This window comes from Gossypium hirsutum, chromosome D11, assembly GCF_007990345.1.
Source record: "Gossypium hirsutum isolate 1008001.06 chromosome D11, Gossypium_hirsutum_v2.1, whole genome shotgun sequence".
NCBI classification, from domain to species: Eukaryota; Viridiplantae; Streptophyta; class Magnoliopsida; order Malvales; family Malvaceae; genus Gossypium; species Gossypium hirsutum.
The window spans coordinates 23,358,532-23,385,229 of NC_053447.1; the positions used below are offsets into that span (position 1 = coordinate 23,358,532).

The window sequence follows — 26,698 nt, forward strand, 5'->3', positions numbered from 1 at the left end:
ACGACTATTTTAATGGAGAAAAGGAAAGACCCTCTTCTCCTTGTTAGTACAAAACTCCGGTAAGGAAAAAACTCGAACACACGATCGGAACTTGAAAAGAAAAAAAGAAATAGGACAGGCTCCAAGGCGTGTATCAAGCCACTATCTTTAAGGTTATATTCGCCCCCACTTATCTTCAGTGTGCAAACGAGTTCCAAGCAAATTAACCTCGAGGATACAATGAAGCCAATGACTATTTGCGTTTTGCACTGACGAGAATAGTCCACTATGCACTGAGTAATGTATAACAAAAACTCAATTTCTACAAAGGATTTCTGCAGCAATACTTTATAGAATAATCTAATAATATTAGAAAATGAAGGAAGAGAAGAAATAATATTAGAATTTGTTGATATGATTTCCAAATGAAATCCCATTCCTATTTATAGGAATTTTCATGTCTCTTCATAGAGACATCTTTCAATAGGTGTCTTTATGAATAAATAAATAATAATAATTATTCATTTAATTTTGTAACTATTCAAATAATATTTTTTGAATAGTTATAATTCTTTTTAAAAAAATCAAATGATATAACTTTTGACCAATGACCAAAAGTTTTATCTTTTGATTAATTACACCCATTCATTTATAGTTATTGGGATACTATAAATATTTGAAAATATTCCAACAATCTCCCCCCATTTTCAAAATATTTAGATTTTGATATTCTTGGAAATCAATTTGCATAAATAAAGGTGTCTTACGATTGAACCTTCACTTAGTGAAAACATGTTAAAGTTAATCGAAATTGTATGGTAGACTAAGCTTTGAATCAACTATTCCATTTGATTAACTAAACACATCTCACACAATGATTTCAACATCAGTCAATGCATAGTATCTAGGGACACTATTATAGCCATGTGTCTATGTCCTCTTTTCATGAGTGCTGTCAGAGCCAAGCCCTTAAGCTCCTAGAAGCGGCCACACTTCCACTCACATAGGTAGATCCCATCAAAAGTGTTCCTGTAATTATAACACTCTAACATATTTATGTTATGGGTCCATTAAGAGTACATTACTCATCCTTCCCTTATCATTACGGGTACCTAGCACTTTAATCTTAGGATGGATTTATTTATAGTGCTAACAGTCACATACTAATGATGTACTTTGTCTCATTGAACTCAAGACTTGACGTTATACCAAGCGTTGAGTCGAGTTTCCATCATGGGTGACTCTAATTAATAGGCTTAAGTCCCATCCCTTTTGAGGTCCTTTTTACTGCATCTCTAGCAAGACTTTTTGTCAAAGGATCTGCCAAATTTTCACTTGACCTCACATAATTAATAGTGATCACTCCATCAGAGATTAATTGTCGGACATAACTATATCTTAATCCAATGTGTCTAGACTTTCCATTATATACTTGGCTATATGCCTTTGCTAGAGTAGCCTCACTATCACAACGGATAGAAATAGGTGAAATTGGCTTAAGCCATAAAGGTACATCATAAAGCAAATTTCTTAACCATTCTGTTTCTTTAGATGCAGCGGCTAATGCAATAAATTCTGCTGCCATGGTGGAATCAGTAATACATGTTTGTTTCTTGGAACCCCAGGAAATGACTCCTCCACCAAGAATGAAGATCCACCCACTAGTAGATGCATGATCTTCCAAACTTGTAATCCAACTAGCATCCGAATACCCTTCTAAAACTAGAGGATATCCATTATAACACAATCCATAGTTAATAGTTTTCTTTAAGTACCTAAGTACTCTATTTAAAGCTTGCCAATGCAAACTACTTGGATTACTTGTGTATCTACTCAATTTTCCAATAGCATATGCAATATCTGGTCTTGTACAAGTCATTATGTACATAAGACAACCAATTAGACTTGCATATTTCAATTGATCAATTTTCCTACCAGCATTAGATACTAATTTTAATTGAGGATCCATGGGTGTAGATGCTGGTATACAGTTGAAAAGATCAAACTTTTTAAGCACATTTTCAATGTAATGTGATTGTGATAAAGCTATAGTGCTTTCATCTCGGGTTATTTTAATCCCAAGAATAACATCTGCTACACCCATATCCTTCATAGCAAAGTTGTTTGACAAGAATTTCTTTGTGTTTTCTATTTGTTCCAAATCCGTGCCAAAAATGAGCATGTCATCTACATATAAGCAAATTATAACACCCTTTTCCATTATCAAATTTACTATATATGCACTTATCGGATTCATTTATTTTATAGCCATTAGCTAAAATAACCTTGTCAAACTTTTGGTGCCATTGTTTTGGTGCTTGTTTAAGCCCATATAAAGATTTAACAAGCTTACATACCTTATGCTCTTGTTCTGGAACAACAAATCCTTCCGGTTGCTCCATGTACACTTCCTCTTCCAATTCACCATTTAAAAATGCAGTTTTAACATCCATTTGGTGAACAACCAAATTATATATAGAGGTAAGTGATATTAATAGTCTAATTGTAGCAATTCTTGCTACTGAAACATAGGTATCAAAGTAATCAATACCTTGTCTTTATGTAAAACCTTTTGCTACCAACCTTGCTTTAAATTTATCAATGGTTCCATCGACCTTCATTTTCTTTTTGAAGATCCATTTACAACCTATTGGTTTGGAACCTGGTGGAAAATCAACTAAGATCCAAGTTTGATTTCCCATTATTGAATCCATTTCATCATTTATTGCTTCTTTCCAAAAAGCAGAGTCTTGAGATTTCACTGCTTCTTCAAATGTAATAGGATCAGATTCGGTATTATAACAATAAGGTATCTTATTGCATATACTTTCACCTTTTCCTTCTACAAGAAACATAATGAAATCTGGTCCAAAATCTTTGACCTTTTTAATCCTCTTACTTCTTCTTAATTCTTGACAAGATTCATCATTATTATCAATTTGTTTCAATGGAATCTCATTCTCATTTGAAGAATGAATCAATTGTTGTGGTTGAAATTGTCTTGATATAGAATTAAATCTATTTTCATCAAAAATAGCATCTCTTGATTCAATAACCGTATTAATTGAAATTGAATCATTTGGTTCAATTACTATGAACCTATATGCCTTGCTATTATGTACATAACCTATAAATATGCATTCAATTCCTCTTTCACCTAACTTTTTACGTTTAGGTGTTGGAACTTTTACAATAGCTCTACAACCCCAAACCTTTAAATAATTAAGGTTTGGTTTCCTTTTCTTCCATTGTTCATAAGGGGTTATTTTAGTTTCCTTATTAGGAACTCTATTCAATATATGACAAGCTGTTAGAACAGCTTCTCCCCAAAAACCCTGTCCAAGACCTGAATATGATAACATTGAATTTACTATTTCAATCAAGACTATATTTTTCCTTTCAGCTACACCATTTTGTTGTGGTGTGTAAGGGGCTGAAACTTGATGGACAATTCCAATGAGTTCAAAATAACTTGGATTATAGTATTCTCCACCTCTATCCGATCTTAAGCACTTGATAAATGATTCACACTGAAGTTCAACTTCAGATTTATAAACTTTAAATTTATCAAGCGCTTCATCTTTTGAATGCAATAAATATACATAACAATATCTAGAACAATCATCAATAAAAGTAACAAAATATTTCTTTCCATCTAATGTAGGAGTATTATGCAAGTCACATAAATCACTATGTATCAAATCAAGCAATTTTGTTTTCCTTTTAACCTTAGGGAAATGATTTCTTGTAATTTTAGTCAACATACAGGTATTGCATTTTTCAATATTATTATTAAAAACAGGAATTAAATCTAATTTATACATGTCATTCAATTTTCTATAATTCAAATGACCTAATCTATAATGCCACAAACAAAATGATTCAACCATATAAGCAGAAATAGTATTTTTATTCTTATTAATAATATTAAGTTTGAACATGCTTTCATACATATACCCTTTTCCCACAAAAATTCCTCCCTTAGACAAAATAAACTTATCTGCCTCAAAAACAAGTTTGAAACCAAACTTATTCAACAGACTTCCAGACACTAAATTTTTCCTAACTTCTGGTACATAATATACATCATTTAAGGTTAAAACCTTTCCAGAAGTGAATTGTAGTTCAACAGACCCTTTGCCTTTAATTGTTGCGGTGGAAGAATTTCCCATGTACAAGACATTGTCATTTTCACATTGTGTGAACTTTGTGAACATGCTTTTGTCTTTGCACACATGTTTGGTTGCTCCGGTATCAATCCACCATGTATTATCATCTTGTGCCATATTAATTTCAGATATCATTGCAACGAACTTTTCGTTATTATCAGCCTTAGAAGATGATTTCTTCTTTAAAAATCGACATTCATTCTTAAAATGTCCCGGCTTTCCACAATGATAGCATGAGCCCTTTTGTTTCTTTTTGAACTTAGGTGCTCTATCAGTCTGATTGAACTTTCTCTTGAATGGTTTAGTAGTCTGTACTTCCTCCGTAACATGTACTTTGGCATTTTCAGAATTTAGGTTCTGATCTTGTTTTCGATACTCTTCTTCAATACGAAGATGATTTGCCAAAGCCTCAAGAGATATTTCCTCTTTCTTATGTTTTAGACTTCTTTTAAAGTCTTTCCAAGATGGAGGAAGTTTGTCTATTATGGAGGATACCACAATCATTTCATCCATTTTCATATCATATTGCTTAAATTGATTCAGCATCTTTTCAATATCACGAAATTGTTCCATAACAGAACGACCATCAACCATTTGATAATTATTGAAACGACTGACAAGAAATTTCTTACTTGTAACATCTTCGGTCATGTATCTGGCCTCCAATTTGTCCCATAATTCTTTAGCGGTGACGTCGTTTTGGTAGGTGTCGAACAAACCATCAGATAAACCATTCAATATGTGGCCCATGCACATGTAATCAGCATTGTCCCATTTTTGTCTTTCTCGGGTTGCAGCAACAGATTCATTTTCATTCTCTTCAGGTCTTGGAGTATCCAAAACATAAGCAATCTTCAAAGTTGATAACAAAAAGTGCATCTTTTTCTGCCATTGTCGAAAATTGCGACCATCAAAACGATCAAGTTTAACAAAGTTGGAAGCCAACTCCCTTAGTGTTCCACTTTCATGTGTTGTGGTAGTCATCATGAAATATAACCTTAAAATTGTTATTACAAAACTCCGGTAAGGAAAAAACTCGAGCACACGATCGGAACTCGAAAAGAAAAAAAAGAAATAGGACAGGCTCCAAGGCGTGTATCAAGCCACTATCTTTAAAGTTATATTCGCCCCCACTTATCTTCAGTGTGCAAACGAGTTCCAAGCAAATTAACCTCGAGGATACAATGAAGCCAATGACTATTTGCGTTTTGCACTGACGAGAATAGTCCACTATGCACTGAGTAATGTATAACAAAAACTCAATTTCTACAAAGGATTTCTGCAGCAATACTTTATAGAATAATCTAATAATATTAGAAAATGAAGGAAGAGAAGAAATAATATTAGAATTTGTTGATATGATTTCCAAATGAAATCCCATTCCTATTTATAGGAATTTTCATGTCTCTTCATAGAGACATCTTTCAATAGGTGTCTTTATGAATAAATAAATAATAATAATTATTCATTTAATTTTGTAACTATTCAAATAATATTTTTTGAATAGTTATAATTCTTTTTAAAAAAATCAAATGATATAACTTTTAGCCAATGATCAAAAGTTTTATCTTTTGATTAATTACACCCATTCATTTATAGTTATTGGAATACTATAAATATTTTAAAATATTCCATCACTCCTTTCCTTGTTGCAAAAGGGAACTGATTATTAGAGTGAGAAAGTTAAAGGGTGCCTCGGAAAAAAGAAGAAACACTGGTCAAAAGCCAAAAGGTTTTTATCTTTTCTTAGCCGTATTTTTTGGGATTTTATGCAAAAAGCTTTTTCAGTCCTCTGCTAAGTTTTAGGCTAATCTTAGCTACAAAATGATCACTTTCTGCTTTGTGGTACTACGCTTAAAAATACAAGAAGACAAGTTAAGTTTTGGGGTGTAATCACCGATCTCTGCAAACCCATTTGACGTCTCTCATTTCACATTTGTGTGCCTGCTTCATCTTCCTCAGAACAACCCTTCTGGTGTTCCCTTGTTTTTTCTTTTAGAAACTAATTGGTAAAGGCTACTACTTTCTGCCAGTTTCTGTTCTGTTTTTTTTGGGGGTCTTTCTTTTCGGTTGTAAATATTTTTTCTGGGAAAATATTTTCTCAATGATGGGTTTCCAAGGCAGTGGAGAAAGTAAAATGTTGGGGTTGATAGTGACATCATCAAGGCACAAGCGTTCAAAGAGGTGACCTTTCGAAATCTTTTGTTAGTTTGCAAATCACCATTGTTGTACTTCAGTGTTAAGATTTTTCTCTAACTGGAAGGAGTTCTGAAATGGTGTTTACGTTAAGAAAAACTTGGAACTTTGAGCAATTACAGAAGTGGAAAACCTGACCCTGAAGAGGCATTTTACCTATTATCTTTTATGAGTTTTGCTTCATGTCCCCACTCCTAGATTTGGTCGGTCATTAATGCTTTTGTGGTCTACAGTATAACAAAATAAGTTTTGAAACTCATGCTTCTTACATCAAAACGTTTCTTTCTTTGCATAAAGATCTATTGTCGGTTGATTGTTCTTTGCATAACGTTTGTGATTATAAGTCAATCTTAAGTTACTTAAATTAATTGAAAACCATGAAAACGATAGCTAAGTGGAGTAGTGGACCACTGATACAGGGTGAGGAAAGACACCCTTGGTTTTATTGCTTGCAGAAATATGTGACACTAGTTTTCTTTTTGCTCGAGTTTCGCTAAACACTCATGAGAGGCCTACGCCTGCGAGTTGCAATGACATTATTCAAGTCTTGCCTTTTACAAATAGTATCTATTGATTCTTGGCGCTTGATGTTGTCACGTGGCAGCTTTCCTGGAAAGAAAAGAGTTGAGGAAGATGGCTTTGGTAGTTCTGTTGAAGCATCGAATCGTACGAAGCTGGTAATTTGTTCCTTTTTCCTTTCAATTCTAAAAGTAAATTATAAGATATTGATTTCCTATAGTTGGTTAGAGAGCTTAAAGCATAATGAATTGATTATCTTATTGTATCTGTGACTAATGAGTAAGGGATATTTTGTCCTGCATCAAATGTAAAGGCCTTTTACAGTAGCAGCCATATAACCTTTCCCATGAATCTCTTTTTCCCTTCCCTTCCCCATGTTCCTTGTTTTTACTTTTTTTTTTCCCTTTACATCTGGTATCAGGATACAGGGCATTTGAAGGATTCTGTCAAAACCAAGAAGAAGCAGTCTCCCACTTCCAGCGCTGGGGTCCAAAGCTCTTTGAAGCAAGAGGTGTGGAATTCTGCCTGTTTTATCATTTATCATTTTGTATATAACAAGGCTTGAGTTCTATTTTGGGAGTGGTCCAGTGAGGTCCTTTATGACTGAAGATTAGACTACTGCTCAAAAGTAACAAAAGTTTTTTCTTTATCTATCTGAAATTGTTCTGTGCAGATTTTAGAGCTTGAGGAAAGATTGCAAGATCAATTTGAGGTTCGTCGTGCATTAGAAACAGTATTGGGCTATAGAACTTCCTCTAATTATGATACAAGTGAAGCACCAGTGTCAAGATCGAAGGTAGCTCCTCTAAATTCCTATTCCTTCTTTAATGAAACAGCTCCCGTATGCTGCTTCTACTCTTGGTGGGCCACCAAATTTTCATTTATATATACCTTAAAATTTGCTTTCTGGATTGAGTTTTTGAGCCCTTCATGTCTGCCTCTTGACAATTGACACTGCTTTTCTGCAGCCAACCACAGAGTTAGTCAAGGAAATTGCTGTGTTAGAGTTGGAAGTTGTATATTTGGAACAGTACCTTCTCTCATTGTATAGGAAAGCCTTTGGTCAACAAATGTCTTCTTTATCACCATCTAAAAGGGATGAAAGGCTTAAAACACCAGTAGATACCCCAAAAATGAGATTTTCTGAGGTTTCCAGACCTGATAATGAATCAAAAGTTGAAAATTCAGCTATACTCTCTGATAACCATGACAATTCCTGGAAGGAACCTAATGGAATTGGAGAAGAGAAACTATTGGATTCTAGTGTACATCGCTGTCATTCCTCACTATCTCAGCATTCAGAATTTTCAGGTAGGACTTCTCCGGTTGAGACTTCAGCTAAGGCGATACGTGCATGCCATTCACAGCCTTTGTCAATGATGGAGGTAACTTACCATTTTGGTTAATTGCTGGTCATTACATCATAGCAAAGCATTACAGTCATTTATTGTTTTTGGAAAAGTGATAGGCAATAACTTATGTAGTTTACCTTTATTTGGGTTTTGGGATAAATGAGCACAAATGTATTCATGCTTAAGATGACGAAGTTAAAACATCATCATCCCTTATTGATTGCCTCCACAAGAAAATGAAGTTAAATTTATGGGAGAATAATCTCTGATATGGTAGGTTAAATAACTTGACGATGCTATGTGGTTGTAACTTTTGCATGGTTTACTGCAGTATGCTCAGAATGCACCGAATATAATCAGTCTGGCTGAGCATCTTGGCACACGCATTTCCGATCATGTTCTTGAGACACCAAACAAGCTTTCTGAGGATATGATCAAGTGCATGTCTGCTATATACTGCAAGCTTACAGACCCACCTTTGGTCCGAAACAGCTTTTCATCTCCCAATTCACCCATGTTTTCAGCCAATGCCTTTTCCCCACAGGATCACCACGAGATGTGGAGTCCAGGGTTCAGAAATAATTCATCATTTGATGTACGGTTAGATAACCCTTTCCATGTGGAAGGGCTTAAAGAGTATAGTGGACCATGTAGTACAATGGTTGAAGTGCCATGGATTTTTAGAGATAGTCAGAAACTGGGTGATGTGGAACACCTGCTACAAAATTTCAGGTGTGTCTGTCTGACATGCAATTGTCACAAGTAAACCTGTTTCTAATGATTTAAGGATCATCTAAGCAAAATTATATCTTTCCTCTTCTTTTAGCTTTTCATGTTTTCCTCAAATTTTTTATGTTATAGGTCTCTCGTTTGTCAACTGGAAGAAGTCAATCCTAAGAAGTTGAAACACGAAGAGAAGCTAGCATTCTGGATAAACATACATAATTCATTAGTGATGCACGTAAGTGTTCTTATCTATGAAAAGAATATGCTGTTTTAGTGTTGGCCTCCGATTTTAATGCGATAGATTGTATTCAGTCTTCATTTCTTTTCCATAACAGGCTTTTCTGGCTTATGGTATTCCACAAAACAATGTGAAGAGATTTCTTCTACTGTTGAGGGTAAGAATAACCCATCTTTTTGTTGCCCCTCTTACCTGGAAACTTGATTGGTATGCCATTATCTTATGCTCTTCTACCATACAGGCTGCATATAACATTGGAGGTCACACCATCAGTGCAGATACAATACAGAATTCCATTCTTGGATGTCGCATGTCTCGTCCGGGGCAGGTAGATCTCAATCCTCACCTTTCCTGTCATCAGTTTTGATTCTTTAGTTACTTAAGATTGCTAAAGATTCTTAGTGTGGAACTTGTTTATGATATCCATGAATGGCATTTCCACTTGGCATTTTCTTTTGTCAATTGTGCTTGATTCAACTCATGTTTTAAGGTGGTTGTTGATAACACTCTCCTTCGTGTAGTGGCTTCGATTATTACTTCCATCAAGGGCTAAATTTAAACCTGGAGACGAGAGGCAGGCATATGCAATTGAACATCCAGTACCTCTTTTACACTTTGCGCTCTGTTCAGGAAACCATTCGGATCCCTCGGTACTACATCATCTTTGATCTGTTTATTCCTTACTATTAGCACCAATGATAGGATATTTAAGAACCAGTTGAAAGATTTAAATTTTATACTTATATTTATTCTTTTCTTTAGATCCGTGCCTACACACCGAAGAGAGTATTTCAAGAACTGGAAACGGCAAAAGAAGAGTACATTCGGGCTACATTTAGTGTCCACAAAGACAAGAAAATTCTATTACCAAAGATTGTGGAGTCATTTGCAAAGGATTCAAATTTGTGTACGACTGGTGTCATCGAAATGGTCCGACAATCATTGCCTGAATCACTTCATCGCAGTATCAGAAAATGTGAACAAGGGAAATCCCACAAGGGCATTGAATGGATTCCTCATAATTTTACCTTCAGGTATCTGATATCTAAAGAATTAGTACGATGATTGCCTGTATGCATCATGCATGATGCTTGGGGATAATGATGCATTTTACAAGCATTTCTATTTTGAAGGTTTCACATTTTAACTTGTATAAAAGTAGAAATGGAAAAGGAAACATTTAGATATGACAACGAGGCATCATTTGTAACATAATTATTGGTGTGCATTGAGGTTTGTATATAGTTTTGGTTTAAGCTCTCAGAGAAACTGTGGATTCTGTCATGGATTCCTGCCAAATTGTTAACTAAGAATGTTCCATAAATGTTGTCCATTTCTACTTTGAGCAATCAAATCAACTAAAAAGGAAAAAAAAATACTGCTACTTACTGAAGAAAGAAAACACTCAAATCTTGTCCGAACCAATACGAAGGATCTACCAAATGGTAAGCCTCTGAATCATCTGAACCCACTATACGCTCGAACTGGCCTCTCAAGTACTTGAAACTGCCGGCATCTGAACCTTTCTGCAGCAAAAACCCGGCTCCGGATGAGACCATCTGCATTGTTTCAAGCACCCATTTCTCCTCCTTCCCAACTACTAGCCTCCTGGCAAACCCTACCTTTTGTCCATTGCAATACGTCTGCCATCTTTGTGTGATGCCTGAATCTGGGACAGGATCCAGGACTATGCGGAGAACGCTGCTATCGATTGAACTGGTGAATTCTGACGTGCTAAGGGGAAGTTCAACGAAGACTGAGGGTTCTTCGGTCTTGTTGTTTTCTTTCAAGCAAAGCTTAACCTTTTTGTCACCTATGGGACAAATGATGGTGCCAGTGACTAGTGTTGCAGCATCAGGCAGGCACTGGTAAAAGATCAATTTCTTGCATGCTCTCAATGGCGCTAAAAGGTCCATGATTTGACGTAATAGATTCCTCAAGTGAGGATGGGTGTCAACAAGTTCTCTTCCATCAATGATTTTATTTATATGATTCTTGTTCCCTAATAAGTAGTTAACAAAATAGCTCCACCAGAAAAAATGGCAAAAAGGATAAAACAGTTGCGTGAGATAAGGAAGAAGATCAACGAGATAAGAACGATTAAAAATTTTGAAGGATGAAGAATTCTAAATGGAATCAAAGTCTTCAAACTTAACTGAATAATATTTATATAGTACTTTGTTCAAAAACATATAAAAGAAAATCTGAAGATCAGATCATACATAGCTGATATTTTAGTATGGTCTTTCTCCTACATAATTTCCTGGAGGATTATAGAAACAAATAGTTAAGCTGGTTTGGTCCTTGCATGTAGCTTGAGCACACCCCAGCTCTGATGAGTTCTTCCAAACCACTTGCTTGTAAACTCCGCACATATGATCCGGTGCGCAAGAATTGCTAGCATAATCATAGTAACTCTTCTCTTTCACCCATGTATCCACTGCCATTCCTGGGGTAACTGCAGCTCCACTATCCCATAACTGGTTTGCTCCTAACTTGTGATCTGTCAGGTTTGCAAACTGACAACCCATTTTGTTTCTTTGGTATCTCGCGAGGAGGCTGGCGGCATTGACTAGTTGCGTACTCCACTTGAGAGGTCCAACCCCAACTGCAGCTCTTGCTTGGTTGTGTGCTGCCAGGAATTTCCTGGCTGCACTTGGCAAGACTGATGGAGCCCTGGAACCAGGGCTTGCTGCTGCAGCTACCTCCTGGACCATGTTATGGCTAATAGCTAGTACTAGAACCGCAAACAAGAGGCAGGCCATTTCCTTGTTGCCTATAGTTGTGCTGGTTAACTGTTATATTGATAGAAGTAATTTATAGACATCCAAGGATGGGCCTATTTTATGATTTGAGGATGCCATTGTTACTGATCTCAGTAAAATTTATGCTAAACAAAATCTTTTTTCTTGGGGTAACAGAATCCGATCAAAGATTTAATCGATTCTAAAAGATAACATTCAAGAGATTAAGATTCAATTCTAGCTCGGATTATAATTTTTTAATATGTTACGATCATGCAACTAAAAATTAAGAAGAATAATGAGAGATGTGTTGTGCAGATAGAAACGTGCGGCACATAGAAAATGGAAAATGGGGACAATGTGTTGGGGGTGATATAGCATTAGGTCGGGTTATGCCACTGAAACAGGGTGGAGTTTCATGGGGATTAGTGCGATTTATTATTGTTTAATTAAGTTGATTAAGATCTGGTAAGCTTTGCAATTTGCACGTGACCTTGTTGACATTGATCTGTATGTCACACTCTGCCCCCATGTGCCCTGCGTTTAATGATTCCTTTGCTAATTTATTTTTAATGCAAAATTTTAAAATTCTTAAATAAAAAATCTTTTTGTTTTCTTTTGAAGAAATTCAATTTGTTGAAATTATTTAGATTATGGAGTTATTTATTGTGCCAGATGATGAACTTAATCCCTTTAATTTATTTAATTTAATTTGAGATAAAGGACGTTTCACTGGATGATTCAAAAATCTAGAATTTTAATTCTACAATTTATCTTGTCTAATTTTTTTTTTATAAAATGTTAACTTCAACCCCTGATTTTTGCTAATTTATTATATGTAAATTGTTAGAATGTTGATTTTTTTTTGTAAATTTAGTGTTGAATTTGTGATTTAACAAAAATGTTCCTTCACTAAATTTACATTTTGATTGCTAAACTTTAAAATCTTATAAAATAATTATTGAACTATTTGAAAGTTTTCATTTAAGTCATTAAACTATTTAAAAGTTCTTATTCAACTCATTGAGTTGTTAAGTCTTTTTTTTTCAAGTCCGGCTAGCTAGCTCCAAGCAACAATTTGATGATCGGTACGACATATTAGTACTCATCGACAAATAGAATAACATACCTTAGATCCAAGTGGATTTGATGGTTAGTGTCGGAAATTAGAGAAGAAAGATACTTAGATTTTAGTTTGTATATTTGTCACGTTCAAAGTTGTTTCGTGAAAATAAACTAAATTGTAGAAGAGAAAAGAAATAAGAGCTTTCGATTGGTGAAAGTGGTGCAAATAGAGAAAGCCACATATTAATGATTTTAACAAACTTTCGAATAGTTCAATAACTATTTTGGAACTTTTTGAAGTTGAAGTTGAGTGACCAAAACGTAAACTTACTAATAGTTTACCCTAATATTTAATGGTGTTTTTCAATTGGAATAATTTCTACGTTATTTTGTAAATTCAAGAACCAAAATATGATTTTCGTGAAATTGAGGGACGAAAATAATAATTAAACATACACAACAATTAAAGGGCAAGAATGCTTAAGCCTCCACCGGGCTCAGTTATAGTTTCTAACAAGTGGAATAATGGTTCATCAATAGGCTTACAAAGACATGGATGGATAGATGGCTACTGTTTCTTTTTCTGAAGAAACTGAAATACCATTCCAGAGCATCGACTTTTACAAGCTATGGCATAAATATTAATCACATTTCTGAATAGAATTACAGAGCCATTAGCCAAAAAAGAAACAAGCATTCACTGAATCTCTAAGCTGAAACTGAACCATCAACAAATAACACCTTTGCCGATCACCTGAGAATCAGCTTTGAATTAGTTGAGCAGAGATCAACACCGTATTTACCTAGGCTGGAGCTAGCTTTTATGGCAAGAGCACACAAGTCCGGCAAAGAAAGAGGTTTATGGGAGTGGGAGAGTGGCAACAGGAAGTAAACCCGTCCAGGTTGGAGTTCCTCATCATCTGGGACTTGGGGCACGCAAGTCCCAATGGCCATCGACTCCGAGCTGCAAAGGAAGCAATTTGGATTCTGGGATATGATGTTCCTGGCCTGGACTGGTTGCCTCAACTCTTGAACCCGACCATCAATGTCCACCACCTTGGCGGCTGTCGATGAGCCTCTGTTCCTGCTCCTTCCTCCTCCAGCAGCTTTGCCTGATTTCGAGTCCCTAGTTGATGAAGCACAAGCACCCATTTAGGCTTCTGTCGCTGATTCCTTTTTTGTGCGTCGGGAATGGCTACGGATGGGTTATATTGTCAGGTTTTTTTGCATTATTGGTTGCTACTAATGTGGGTGGATGCAATTTTTTATATAGTTTCTGTGGGTGATCTTTTGTTTTGAAAACTTAACTCATAAACAATGTCTACATTTGCTCGTAATATAATTACAAAAATAGTTGTTTGGATTTTATATTTCGTGTTGTGTATAACTCAAATGCTACCAATAATAAACTAGAAAAAGGCAAAAGCTGATCCACTTATTTATCATATAATAAATAAATATTGACAAGCATATGAAAAGTTGAATAATTAATTGCATATTTTTTTATTACTTCTTTTAAGTGATAAGTTATCTACTAGCTTTCTTGCTACCTTGAAGTTAGGGTTTTTTATAAAATATTATAAAAAAATAAAAAATAATCAAAATGTTATAACTTTTTTTTATTTATCAAAAAATATTTTTTTTATTTACCAAAATATATCAAAAATAAAAATAAAAAAAACCTGCAAAAAAAATCTGCACCGATGTGACGGCACCTTGGTCACGCCAAAGCCATTGGCAGCACCAATGGTGCCATATTGATTGGCGGCACTACTCGTATTATAAATACAAGTTCTGTCCAGCTGAAGGGAGAAAAATCAAAAGAAAAAAAAGAAGAAGAAGATGTGCCGCGGAAAAGAAGAGAAAAAGAAGGTATTTTTTAAAAATAATTGATTATATTGTTGTTATTATTTTGTATATTTTGTAATATTTTTTGTTTTAGTTTAGTTATTAAGATTAATAAAACTCAAAATAATAGTATTAGTTAGTATTATTATTATTGTTGTTGTTGTTGTTGTTGTTGTTGTTAGTATTAAGATGTTATTAATGTATTAAGATGTAACTTAGTTATATTATTGTTAGCAAAAAACTAGTATTATTATTATGGTTACTTATTATTTTTATTTACCAAAATAAACTAGTTAGTAAAAAACTAGTATTATTATAGTTAGTTAGTTAGTTATTATTTTTAGTAAAATTAATAATTTTAGTGTGTATTATTTTGAGTATAAAATTGTTAATATTATTAGTGTGTTAGTTATAAGGATTAGTGGTTAAACGGTTTTCATGTACAAAATTGCATATTGAAACATTAATTTTTTTTAAGAAATTTAGTTACCGTTCGAGAGTTTTTATGAGTTTTTGTTTTTTTTTACAGATTAAATATTGAAGATGGATGCTAAGCTTCTTGTATGCGTTTATTTTGATGGAGTCATCTTGACAACAAGTATTGGATGTGTATTTGAATGTCAACAACAAATAGCAATGAGATTTAATAGAAATGTATCGTTCGATGAAATGAAGGCAATGATTAATGCAAAAATTCATAGAGTTGTGGGAGAAGGATATCAGAAGTAAGCAATAATTAAAATACAAATATTAAATTTATACAAAAAGTGCATTAAACCCCTAAAATTGATGGTTCGATGGTGTTATACGGGGGGTATACCTACCCGGAGGTCGACGCTCACGACCTGGGCGACGACCAACATCCTCATCGTCCGCAGGTGGGGGTGTGGAGAACATAGAGGAAAGGTCCTGTGCCTCGTTCGCTGCCGACGAACTTGAACCGGAATGAGTCCCATAATGCTGCGGATACGTGTCGGACGGGCTGGGCATGCCGTACTGCGGCCGAGAGGATCCAAACAGTTCAAACTCGTAGGCGTATTCGCCCTCTGCGAAGCTCGGATAATATTCACCGCCCACCAAATTCGGACGATAGCCATGTGAATCTACATTTGACTGTGATTGTCCGGAATCTGGCTGGGGGTCCTGCTCGGGCTCTGCCAGTTGCGGAGAATAATATGCCATCGGATCCGGATCCATCAGGCTCACTGCATCCTATCCCCCAACTTGCTGCACGTACGGGGGGATTACAGTCGACTGCCCTCCAAGTAAATATGGCTTCCCGCAACTATAATATCATTGTGTATACTCCAATGATGGTTGCAGGTCGGTAGGCATAACCATCTGAGGAATTCGACGTAATCGATCGTTCCACAATGCGACAAATTTCCGATGCTTAATTCCCCAGTCCAATTGAACATTTCCTCTCTTTGTTAAGTCGTGATCTTCCCTAACTGGCACGGCGGATCCGGGATAGGTTGGATGTAGCCAAACTGCCGAAGCACCCGATTACCGTGATACCACTCAACGACATTGAAATTTATAATTGGTGTGTTAGTGCACCATATGTGGGAATCAACAAGTGCGGATGAGGGTACAACATTTGTAATTTCCGGCCTCCGGTATGTCATCCATATAAACTGCATGAGTAATAACATTGTAACAAGTTAGACCGATAACATGTGAGTAATATATAGAAATAGAATAGATGTCATGAATATTAGAATAGCAGCTTACCCCTTTCCGGGCATGCTGTTCAATCCTGAGGTGGTATATCAGAACATCACACGACTTCCCGATGCCTAGACGGGTCGTCCACCTACAAAAAATAGTATAGGGTTTAGGGTTGGTAACATTACTCAATATATTATGACTACAAATAATGAAAATTTATATTTTATCACTTGAGTGGCAGTGGATACAGATAGGGTTGGTGACTAATTCGTGCCAAAAACATTATGTGATAAAGCGCCCAGGACTGCAGCAGTATGAGGCATCCGCCGATGTCTTTAACATGCGGCTCTGTCGCCCGACAAAGCTCCTGGTACAGCGTTGCTAGAACGGCGGAACCCCAGCTATACGACCTAGCAGTGGACAAATCAGTTAATAGGGGCAAGTACGACAAATGCACACTGTCGCCGTTTGCACCAGGCATGAGTACTGCCCCTATCATATGCATGATTTACGCTCGAGCAGCGCACATCAACTCACCTTCAGTGGCGGTCGCTAATAATTGTCCAATTTTGGCTTTTAGCCATGTAAATTTTATACCGGAAAAATATTTATCACCGTCCTCTGGCGACTCTCCTAGGAGTTGATAGCAAAGTGCAGCCGGATCGGTGAATGAAGATACTCCCGTTACGGGACTCTCGTCAATTGGGAGCCCAAGCTGCACTGCAACATCCTCCAAGGTCACCGTGCACTCCCCGCACGGAAAATGGAAAGTGTGCGTCTCCGGACGCCACCGCTCCACTAGCGCAGATAATAAATTAAAGCGCAAGTCAGAGGACCGGATCAATGCTACTAACCCAAATCCGGCTAGCTCCAGGTACGGCATCAATCGTGCATCCGGAGCTATCTTTAAAACACTCACACGACCCCTTAATACTCGGAACGAGTCCTAATAGTGTTAAATTACAGAAAAAATATTACGATAATATAATTTATTTGTATATACTGCGTATATCTTTTTTAAATAAATAGAACTCCTGATTAACAAATAATAAATCATACCGCGTTATTAGCCGCATCAGATATGTGTCTAATATCGCTTCGAATCAATCGAGCCATTGCGATGCCTGCAAGTTGCAAAAAAAGTTAGTAAAAAAATCTTACTTCGGCCATTTATTCGTATTTTTTCTCCGCATTTTATTCCTTTAAAAAATATCATAATTTCTAATTTTATAATTTTACATTATTTCAGTGCATAATGTTTGAAATTTATTAATCTAGTGTGTTATTTAAATTAATTTGGTGCAAAAAAATAACCCTTACCCCTGCCCTTTGCTCGTATTATTTTCTCGATTTTTATTACTTTAAATAAAAATATATTATTCTCCTATTTTATTATTTTATATTATTTCAGTACATTTTCTTTGAAATATTTTGTATTAATTATTTCTGAATTTTAAAAAAGTTAGTAATACACTCTTACTCCTGCCATTTGTTCGTATTTTTTTCTCCACATTTATTGCTTTAAAAAATATCATAAACTTAGTCTTCTATAATTTTACATTATTTGAGAGCATAATGTTTGAAATTTATTAATTTAGTGTGTTAAGGGGGAATAAAAGAAAATAATAAATAAGGAGGGATTAAAAGGTAATTAGCCACATATTGTAGCCGTCTTTTTATTCCCCTCCATCACCCTTTTTTTTTCCTCTATTATTTTGGTAAATAAACTTTTTCCCCTGCCCTTTGGTCGTATTATTATTTTCCCGATTTTTATTACTTTCAATAAAAATATATTATTTTCATATTTTATTGTTTTATATTATTTCAGTACATTTTGTTTCAATTATTTGTATAAATTATTTCTGAATTTTTTTAAAAAATTTACTAATACACTCTTACTTCGGCCATTTGTTTATATTTTTTATCCGCATTTTATTATTTTAAAAAATATAGTAAATTTTTATTTTATAATTTTTCATTATTTCAATTTATTATGTTTGAAATTTATTACATGTACATTTTTCGCATTTTATTATTTTCGATAAATATACAATTTCTGTTTTTTCTTTTCGTATTTTATGTTTTCTTAAACATACTTCTTTGTCATTTTACTTTTAATGCTATTTTCCTAAAATTTTAATTTCAAATTCCTAAGTAAATTTCATAAAAAAATTCCCTAATCAACATACAATGTACATACCGTTATTTTTTCATTCTAAATATATTTCATAAAATATATATGCTAAATAAAATAATAAAATAACTATAATGTACATAACATAAATTTTAAACACACAAATATTACAAAAAAATTAATTTTATAAAAAAAATTACCTTTTTTTTCTTTTTTTTCCTTCCTTCCCTCTTCTTCTTCTTTTTTTTTTCTCTTCTCCTTTCCTTTTTTCTCCTTCTTTCTTTCTTTTTTCTTCTCCTTTCCTTTTCTTCTTCTTTCTTTCTTTTTTTCTCTTCTCCTTTCCTTTTCTTTCCTTCTTGTTCTTTCTTTCCTCTCCTTCCTTTCTTTCTTTCTTTCTTTCCCTCTCCTTTTGCCCGCCCCACCATCGACCCTCCCTTTTTATGCACTAGTGCTGCCAATGGTATTGGCACCATTGGTGCCGCCAATGGCATGGGCACCTTTGGTGTCGCCAATGGCATTGGCGTGACCAGTGTCCCATCACATCGGTGCAGATTTTTTTTGCAGGTTTTTTTGTTTTTTTATATATTTTGGTAAATAAAAAAAGTTATAACATTTTGATTATTTTTTATTTTTTTTATAATATTTTTGTAAAAAACCCTTGAAGTCAAAAATAGGTTGTCAAATAGGGAAGCACATGCTAACAATTTTTTTACTCTCTGGAAAGTGAAATCCCCAAGCAAATTACCAACCTGATTCCTTAAAAACATTTGCTTTGCTGGAATTAATTTAGACAACAATTAAATGAATTCTTGATTTAGCTAAACTCAAAAAATTACGGGGGTTTAAGAAAACTTGGCCCGTTTTCATCAGTTTATTGTATTGTTATATGTTGCTGGTGCTGGTGTAATTCAAGATTGAAATAAACAATTGGCATTAATGGATGGATCGCCATCCACAATATTGGTTGTAGTTATGAAACAACAATGTAGTTCAACATTTATTTTATCAACGATTTCATTGGCTAATTAAAGTTCGGATCCTAGAGATTGCAGCTCCTAAACCCAAAAGGAAAAACTATTGAATCAATCATTTAATAAATCACCATCCTCAACATGCTTTTAATCTCATTAGATTGTGGTTGTATGTTAGGTTCAAAAGAAAGCATTTTTTTATTACTTTTAAACACATTTTTATATTTTAAATACGCAATCTCTGCGGAAAGACTTGTGGGGAAAGCCCATGTTATATTGGCGGCTACCAAGTGGTATGTTGACTGGACACAATAAAGATATTAAGCTGGAATGTCCGTGGTTTGGCGCAAATGCGGACTGTGAGACGTCTCAAAAGTAAGTTGAGACAAGTTCAACCCCAAGTTTTGTTTCTAATTGAAACAAAAGTAAGTGCGAGACGAATGAAGAAGATAAGGCAGAAATGTGGTTTTATGAATGCTATTGAAGTGGATGCAGTTAGAACAAGAGGGGGATTATCTTTGGCGTGGGTGGAAGTACTGTTGAATATTACTTTACAAAGTCCTTTTGGATCTCATTGATGTGGAGGTGGCGGAGGATGATGGAGAGATTATTTGGAGATTCACAGGATTTTATGGTTCCCCTGTTGAACAAACAAGGAAAGATTCGTGGAATTTACCGTGACAGTTGAATCAAGGATATAATATGCCATGGCTAGTGTTAGGGGATTTCAATAAGATCTGTTATTCATTTGAAAAACAAGGTGGTCGCCTTAGGGAGGAAAGATAAATAATTGCGTTTAGGGAGGTTTTAGATGACTGTGATTTGAGTGATCTCGGCTTTTTGGGTCAATGGTTTACCTAAGAGAGGGTTTTGAGGATCATTTAAAGAGATGGTGAGCTACGACAGATAAAGTGGTGCCGGACAAACTTAAGGAGTTAGAGATGGAATTAAGCAGTTGGGCTAAAAAGATAAAAGTTGATAGGAATAAAAGACGGGCGGGTTTGAGTATGAGGCTTACTGAGTTGAATAATAAGGATCCTTGTGACAAGGTTTTAGTTGAGATTACTGATGTGAAACTTGCTTTGAATATGGAAGCGGATATAGAAGAACTCTTTTGGGAACAGAAGGCAAGGACGAATTAGATTCAGCTAGGGGACTGTAATACCTCATTTTTTCATAAATCCGCTTCTATTTGACAAAGAAAAAACAAGATCAACGGGTTGGAAAATGGGGATGGGGATTGGGTCAATAATCAGGATGATTTGGTTAGGGTCGCAACTGCCTATTTTAAAGATTTGTTTTCATCTAAACCATGAAGAGATTGCGAGCATTTGCTTTCTAGAATTTCGATATGTGTCTCTGCAATTAAATTCATAGCTCTGCTTAAAGCTTCCAGAAAGGATGGCTTCCTTGCGCTTTTCTATTAGAAGTTTTGGCACATGGTAGAGATTGAAATTGAGAACTATTGCCTGGCGATGTTGAACGATCATTATAAAATTGAGGAAATTAATAGTACGAGCATCGTTCTCATTCCAAAAGTTGCTTCACCAAAGAACATGGGGTAGTTTAGACCAATAAGTTTATGTAATGTTCTTTATAAGGTGGTTTCGAAGGTTTTAGTTAATAGATTTTAGAAGGTCCTCAATGGGTGTATTAATGAGACACAAGGGGCCTTTGTGGCTGGGCGATAAATATTTGATAATATCTTTGTAGCTTATGAGATATTGCATTCTCAGAAGAAGAAGAAAAGGGAGTCGACGAGATCTTTTTCTTTGAATCTTGACATGAGTAAGGCCTATGACTGGGTTGAATGGAGCTTTCTGAAAAAGGTGATGGGATTTATAGGTTTTTGTAATGCATAGACCTCACTTGTTATGAGATGCGTGTCCAGTGTGTCGTATTCGGTAATATTGAATGGGTGTCAATGCGAGAATTTTTTAACCTTCTAGAGGTTTACGACAAGGGGATCCACTTAGCCCTTATCTATTTTTTATTTGCATTGAAGGGTTCTTAAGGCTGTTGCACATGGCAAGGGAGGATGAAAGGCTTCACGGGGTGAAGATTAGACTTGGTGACTTGAGTGTTGGCCACCTTTTCTTTGCTGATGATAGCATTTTGTTCAGTAAAGCATCGATTAAATGGGCAAATTTCATAAAGGCGGTGATGGATGATTATGAGGCAATATCGGGGCAATTAGTTTAATAAATCCCTTATTTCTTTGGTGGTAATATTGAGAATATGATGTGAGAGCAAATAGGCAGAATCTTGGGTGTATGAATTTCAAATAATCCAGAGAGGTATTTAGGTTTGCCTACAATTGTGGGTAGGAGGAAGAAGCAGGCTTTTATGGATCTTAAGGAGAAACTGACACGAAAAATTCAAACGTAGAGTATGCGTTACCTATCGATAGGAGGGAATGAGGTATTCATTAAAGCCATTTTACAAGCCATCCCAATTTATACTATGCAATGTTTCATGGTTCCTGCTACTCTATGTCGTGATTTAGAAAATCTAATGTGTAAATTTTGGCGGCGAAATTCCAAATCTGGCAAGGGTATACATTGGTGCAAGTGGAGTGTGTTATGTGCTTCAAGAACACAAGGGGGGCTCGATTTTAGATATCTTAAATGATTTAATATGGCCCTGCTAGCGAAGCAGGGATGGAAGCTAATTACCCAACCTAATAACTTATTGTTAGAGTATGCCCAAAGATCAATCATGAGATGGTTGTAATAAGATACTTGATTTATCATGTTTATTACTATAAGGCGTTACCATTATTATTTCAGTTTCTTTTCTGTGTGTATAAATAAACTGTTTTATAATAATGTCCTAAGAATAATATGATTATTCTTAAAAGATCCTTAGTCAAGTATTATTGTTGGATAGGACAGCGATAATGCATTAAGACTAACATGTAGTTGATTGATGATAAAGAGTTGTCATTGATATGGAATGTCAGAATCGATGCATGAATATGTGTGTTAGAGAACAACATATTGGACTGACCCATTATGAGTATGTTTCTTAGATTATTATGTAATTGTCACGACATTACTCATAGTGATTAAAATGTATATAATCCTCAGACTTGAGATCATCATAATCCCAACATCGTGAGTAATATATTTTGATACAGTCAAACGTACACCGTAACTGGTTGTTCTATAAAGGTTGATGTTGGGTATACCACAATCGATGTAAAGGGATATGGTTGGTCGATATAGAATAAGTCTTTCCTACATAATGAGAGTAATATCTTAGGCCACTTGATTAAGTGAGACTAGAAATGCATGACCATGCTTAAATAAGTTGATATGAGATGTCATACTTATTTGTATATTGTAGTCTGCTTAAGATATCAAGGAACATGGAATGGACTATGCAAGTGTGACTATTCCATGACTTGTGTCCAATCCAGAGATAAAGGACTTAAGGATTATTGCATAAAAAGTTAATCATAAAAAGGTTATATCGAATCATGATCTCTTGTGACTTAGGTAGCAATGATGCATTGCTAGATGCCACTCATTGTTTGTAACATTGGAATCGTTCTAGTATTACTGCTAACGTTACAGGAACCTACAGGGTCACACCCTATAGTTGAAATGAACGGAATAAACCATAGTTGGTATTATTTTTGGGGGTCGCTTGAACTAAATTAATTATAGAATTAATTTAATTCGATAATCAAATTTCCAACACATTATGTACAAGGTTATTGTACGCATAATGAGGACATGAATTTGGTTAGCATATGAATTCAAATAAATATATGGTTTACCGAAATTATATTATAATTAATGTAATTATAATTTTCAGTTTAAAATATTATTATATTTATTTAATTCCTAAAAACCTTAAAATAAAATATATATAAGAATCCTGTTTTTCTTTGTTTTGGGTCTAGCAGCCGTTAAAGAAAAATCACTCTCAAAACTGTTTTGGGGATTTCTGCTTTCTTCAGTTCGTAGTCAACTGGATGGATTACGTAGAGGTCGGGGTCTCGATAGATTGCGGCTTGGTTCGACTGTAGATCTGACTACACGTTGTTGAGATGTTGTTGTCTACTCAGAACAAACATTCGGTAATTTCGTAACCTTTATCACCCCGATTCGTTCCTAACACATGGATCCTTGGTTAGGATCGTCGGATTTTTATTTTTTCGCTGCGCCATAGGGGTGCCGGCGATCTAACACTTATGTGCACATGTTTTGAGAGCTTAGTATTTCCATCGAGAGAACTTTATGAGTGCACGTTTGGGAGCTTACCTTTTATATTCCTGGCGTAGTATTTGGGGAGCTCGTAAGCTCATTGAGGCAGGAATGGGCTGGAGGATTGGGAATGGAATGGCCATGAACATCTGGAACGATGTGTGGGTACCAAGTCTTGGAGATGGCAAACTTCAGTTTCAGAATATTGATATTCGGTACACTACTGTTTCAGATTTAATTAATGTAGATACATTTACTTGGAATTGTGATGCTATTTGGGAACTGTTTGGTGGTAATCAGTTGAAGCTATTCATGTCAATCCCTTTGGTGAGCGATGTACATACGAATAAGTTGGTATGGAGTGGGGACAAAACTGGGGAATACACAGTGCGTAGCGGCTATAAATAGGCTTCTTACAGGAGGTTATGAGGAAATGGGGCAGATTTTACATCACATAATGAGTGTCTATCTAACTTTTAATCAAGGTTATGGAATTTAAACATTTCTAGCAAAATTAAAATGCATATTTGGAAAGTGTCTAATGAGTTTATCCCAACGAGAGGGGTTTGAGGTCCAGAACGCTTGGTGTGAACTCTGTGTATGCAGTCTGTGAAGTGGAAGACGAATCGATAGCTCATACTTTTCGTGATTGTAGTTTTTCTCAGTAGGTTCTAGAGGGCGCTGGTGTGGCTCACTCGATAGGTAACATGCAAGAGAATTGGAAACAGTGGTTAGCCCAAGAATTTATGAGGAAAGTATAATGGAATGTTGTAAGTTAACTATATCGTATTGGGCACTGTGGTACACTCGTAACAAAGTTTATCATAAGGGTATAAGGGATTGAGTTAGGATGTTTCGAGTTTTATTAATGCTTACTTACTAGAGCTTGAGCAATTAAATAGTCTGTCTACTTCTATAAATATTCCTCGACAAACTGCTAGGGAGCCTCTAGAGGGGATACTGTTAAAGTAAAATTTGATGCCTCATTCGACCAGCAGTTACATACTTTATGTTAAAGAGTCTTAGCATGAAATAGAGAGGGTCTGGTCGTGGCTTCATGTACGTACCTGTAGGAGAACATTCCGAATTCAACCATGGCTGAGGCGAGAGCATGTCTTAAAGCAGTTTCGTTCGCCAAAGAGTTGGGTTTTAGATATGTGTGTGTTGAGGGAGACACCTTTATTGTCATCAAGAAGCTAGAAACTGCAAATGAAGATAGATCTATCATTGGCACAATCGTTCAAGAAATAAGGCAGAAAATACACAGGTTTAGAAGATTTCAAGTAGGGTTCGTAACTCGAGGGACAAATGCGACGGTGCATGGTTTGGCGATGGAGCGAATAAAGTATGGTTGTCCGATGTACTAGATTGAGGAGGTACCGAGGGCGGTGGAGTGGCTTGTTGATAAAGATCGGAGTGGGGGAATGACTGTTCGATGAAACTGAGTTCGAATGGTAGGATCTTGTCTGATGAACTCTTATGTTTGTTTTGGAGTTTCGAGCTATATAGTTGCTAATGAATGTGGTTTGTTGTTTACCCAAGCTTTACTGATGGTAAGGAGATGGAGATGGAGAAAATAGGGAAAGGAAGGAACTGCTAGGGGATGATTCATTTATGTTTTTTTTTTCATTTCTTGGTTTAGATTTCACTTCTGGTTTTATTATTTTGTTTTTTTTTCTTTTTTTGTGGTGGTCTCTTGGTCTGCTAGATTTCTTTAACTCTGTAGGCATGGTTTATGATCCCTAGGTGCCGAATAGTGGTCTAATAATAGGGCTACACGTGGGGCTGGCTGCTAATGATTCTTTTTTTTCCTTAATTATGAATGACATCAATTATTTCTTGGTTAAAAAAATACGCAATCTCTACACGCATACATATGTAATAAAATTTCTAATTCTAATAACTTTTCACTCTTTTTAAATAACCACCCATCTTTTCAAAAAATAATACTACCCATGTGCATAATTACAACTTTCCACGTTTTTAAAGGAACAAATCTCAAAACTATACATGAACTATGGTTTAATGTGCAATTGTATATGTAAACTCTAATTTGGTGCAATTTTATATATGAAATTTTGATTTGATCCAATTCTTGTAAATTATTAACACAATTATTGATATAACATCATTTTATATTTATATATTGCAATAATACATAATTATATTTATCTAATATAAAAATAACTTGATGTATTTATTTTTTAAATGTGTATGATTAAATCAAAATTAAAGTTTCAAGTATACATTTGAACCACAACTAGAGTTTCACGTATATATTTGCACCAAATTAAAGTTCATGTATATAATTGTACATTAAATCAAATTTCATGTATAATTTTGAGATCTATCCCATTTTTAAAAGATAATTATTAACTTAAAAATTATTATTTCATTTTTATAATATATATATTTTTAAAAAAATTATCACCAACAAAGTAGATCTCATAAATTCTAGTATAATTTATGATTTTCATTCTAATTTTTTCCCTCTAATTATATAAATAGGAAAAATGTAACAACCCGTTTTCAGTGAGATTGGAACAGTGGTTTCGGGACCACAAATCCGAGTTAGAAAGAAAATTTATTTTAATATTATTGCATAGTCTGCATTATGATAGAAATGACGTATGAAAATTTCGTTAAGAAAATTTTACCAATTACATGTTTAATTGATAAAAGGACCAAATTGCATAAATTGCAAAAGTTGAGTTCTAGTAGTTATATGTAGCCAATAGCTATAGAATTCAAAATTGAGGTCCTTATATGGCAATTAGACCATTAAATGGAGTTATTAGATAATTATGATGATTCATCCATGGAAAATTAAATAAAGAAAAGAACTAAATTAGAAATTGAAATAATTAAAGAT

At 35.0% G+C, this 26,698-nt stretch overlaps 4 protein-coding genes across 7 annotated transcripts; 1 reads left to right on the top strand and 3 right to left on the bottom strand.

Annotated features, from left to right (window-relative positions):
• The first annotated feature begins 5,796 nt into the window (after positions 1-5,796).
• Positions 5,797-10,503, top strand: LOC107913112 (uncharacterized). Of its 2 annotated transcripts, XM_016841573.2 has the most exons (11): positions 5,797-6,332; positions 6,949-7,021; positions 7,285-7,374; positions 7,537-7,659; positions 7,832-8,248; positions 8,547-8,947; positions 9,077-9,176; positions 9,277-9,336; positions 9,421-9,507; positions 9,701-9,829; positions 9,942-10,503. In XM_016841573.2, the coding sequence occupies exons 1-11, from the start codon at positions 6,253-6,255 to the stop codon at positions 10,242-10,244; spliced, it is 1,863 nt and encodes a 620-aa protein (XP_016697062.1). In that variant the 5' UTR covers positions 5,797-6,252; the 3' UTR covers positions 10,245-10,503. The 2 variants fall into 2 exon arrangements, with proteins under 2 accessions (XP_016697062.1, XP_016697061.1); XM_016841572.2 differs by having other exon boundaries at positions 5,797-7,021.
• Positions 10,425-11,250, bottom strand: LOC107911075 (protein MIZU-KUSSEI 1). Its single transcript, XM_016838968.2, has one exon. It carries the CDS (start codon positions 11,093-11,095, stop codon positions 10,565-10,567), a length of 531 nt encoding a protein of 176 aa, XP_016694457.1. The 5' UTR covers positions 11,096-11,250; the 3' UTR covers positions 10,425-10,564.
• Positions 11,251-11,324: 74 nt separating this feature from the next.
• On the bottom strand, positions 11,325-12,179 carry LOC107913113 (STS14 protein). The gene has a single exon (XM_016841574.2). It carries the CDS (start codon positions 11,942-11,944, stop codon positions 11,414-11,416), a length of 531 nt encoding a protein of 176 aa, XP_016697063.1. The 5' UTR covers positions 11,945-12,179; the 3' UTR covers positions 11,325-11,413.
• Positions 12,180-15,551: 3,372 nt separating this feature from the next.
• Positions 15,552-25,649, bottom strand: LOC107913114 (protein MAINTENANCE OF MERISTEMS-like). 3 transcript variants are annotated; one of them, XR_005921271.1, is made up of 6 exons: positions 25,124-25,649; positions 24,894-25,029; positions 17,567-17,631; positions 16,756-17,453; positions 16,571-16,652; positions 15,552-16,473 (listed from the first exon to the last, which is right to left on the bottom strand). XR_005921271.1 is itself a non-coding variant. In XM_041106524.1 (5 exons), the coding sequence occupies exons 2-4, from the start codon at positions 24,937-24,939 to the stop codon at positions 17,016-17,018; spliced, it is 549 nt and encodes a 182-aa protein (XP_040962458.1). In that variant the 5' UTR covers positions 24,940-25,029; positions 25,124-25,639; the 3' UTR covers positions 15,552-16,473; positions 16,571-17,015. The 3 variants fall into 3 exon arrangements, 1 of the variants encoding a protein (XP_040962458.1); XR_005921270.1 differs by lacking the exon at positions 16,756-17,453 and having other exon boundaries at positions 25,124-25,615; XM_041106524.1 differs by having other exon boundaries at positions 16,571-17,453; positions 25,124-25,639.
• Between the last annotated feature and the right edge of the window lie 1,049 nt (positions 25,650-26,698).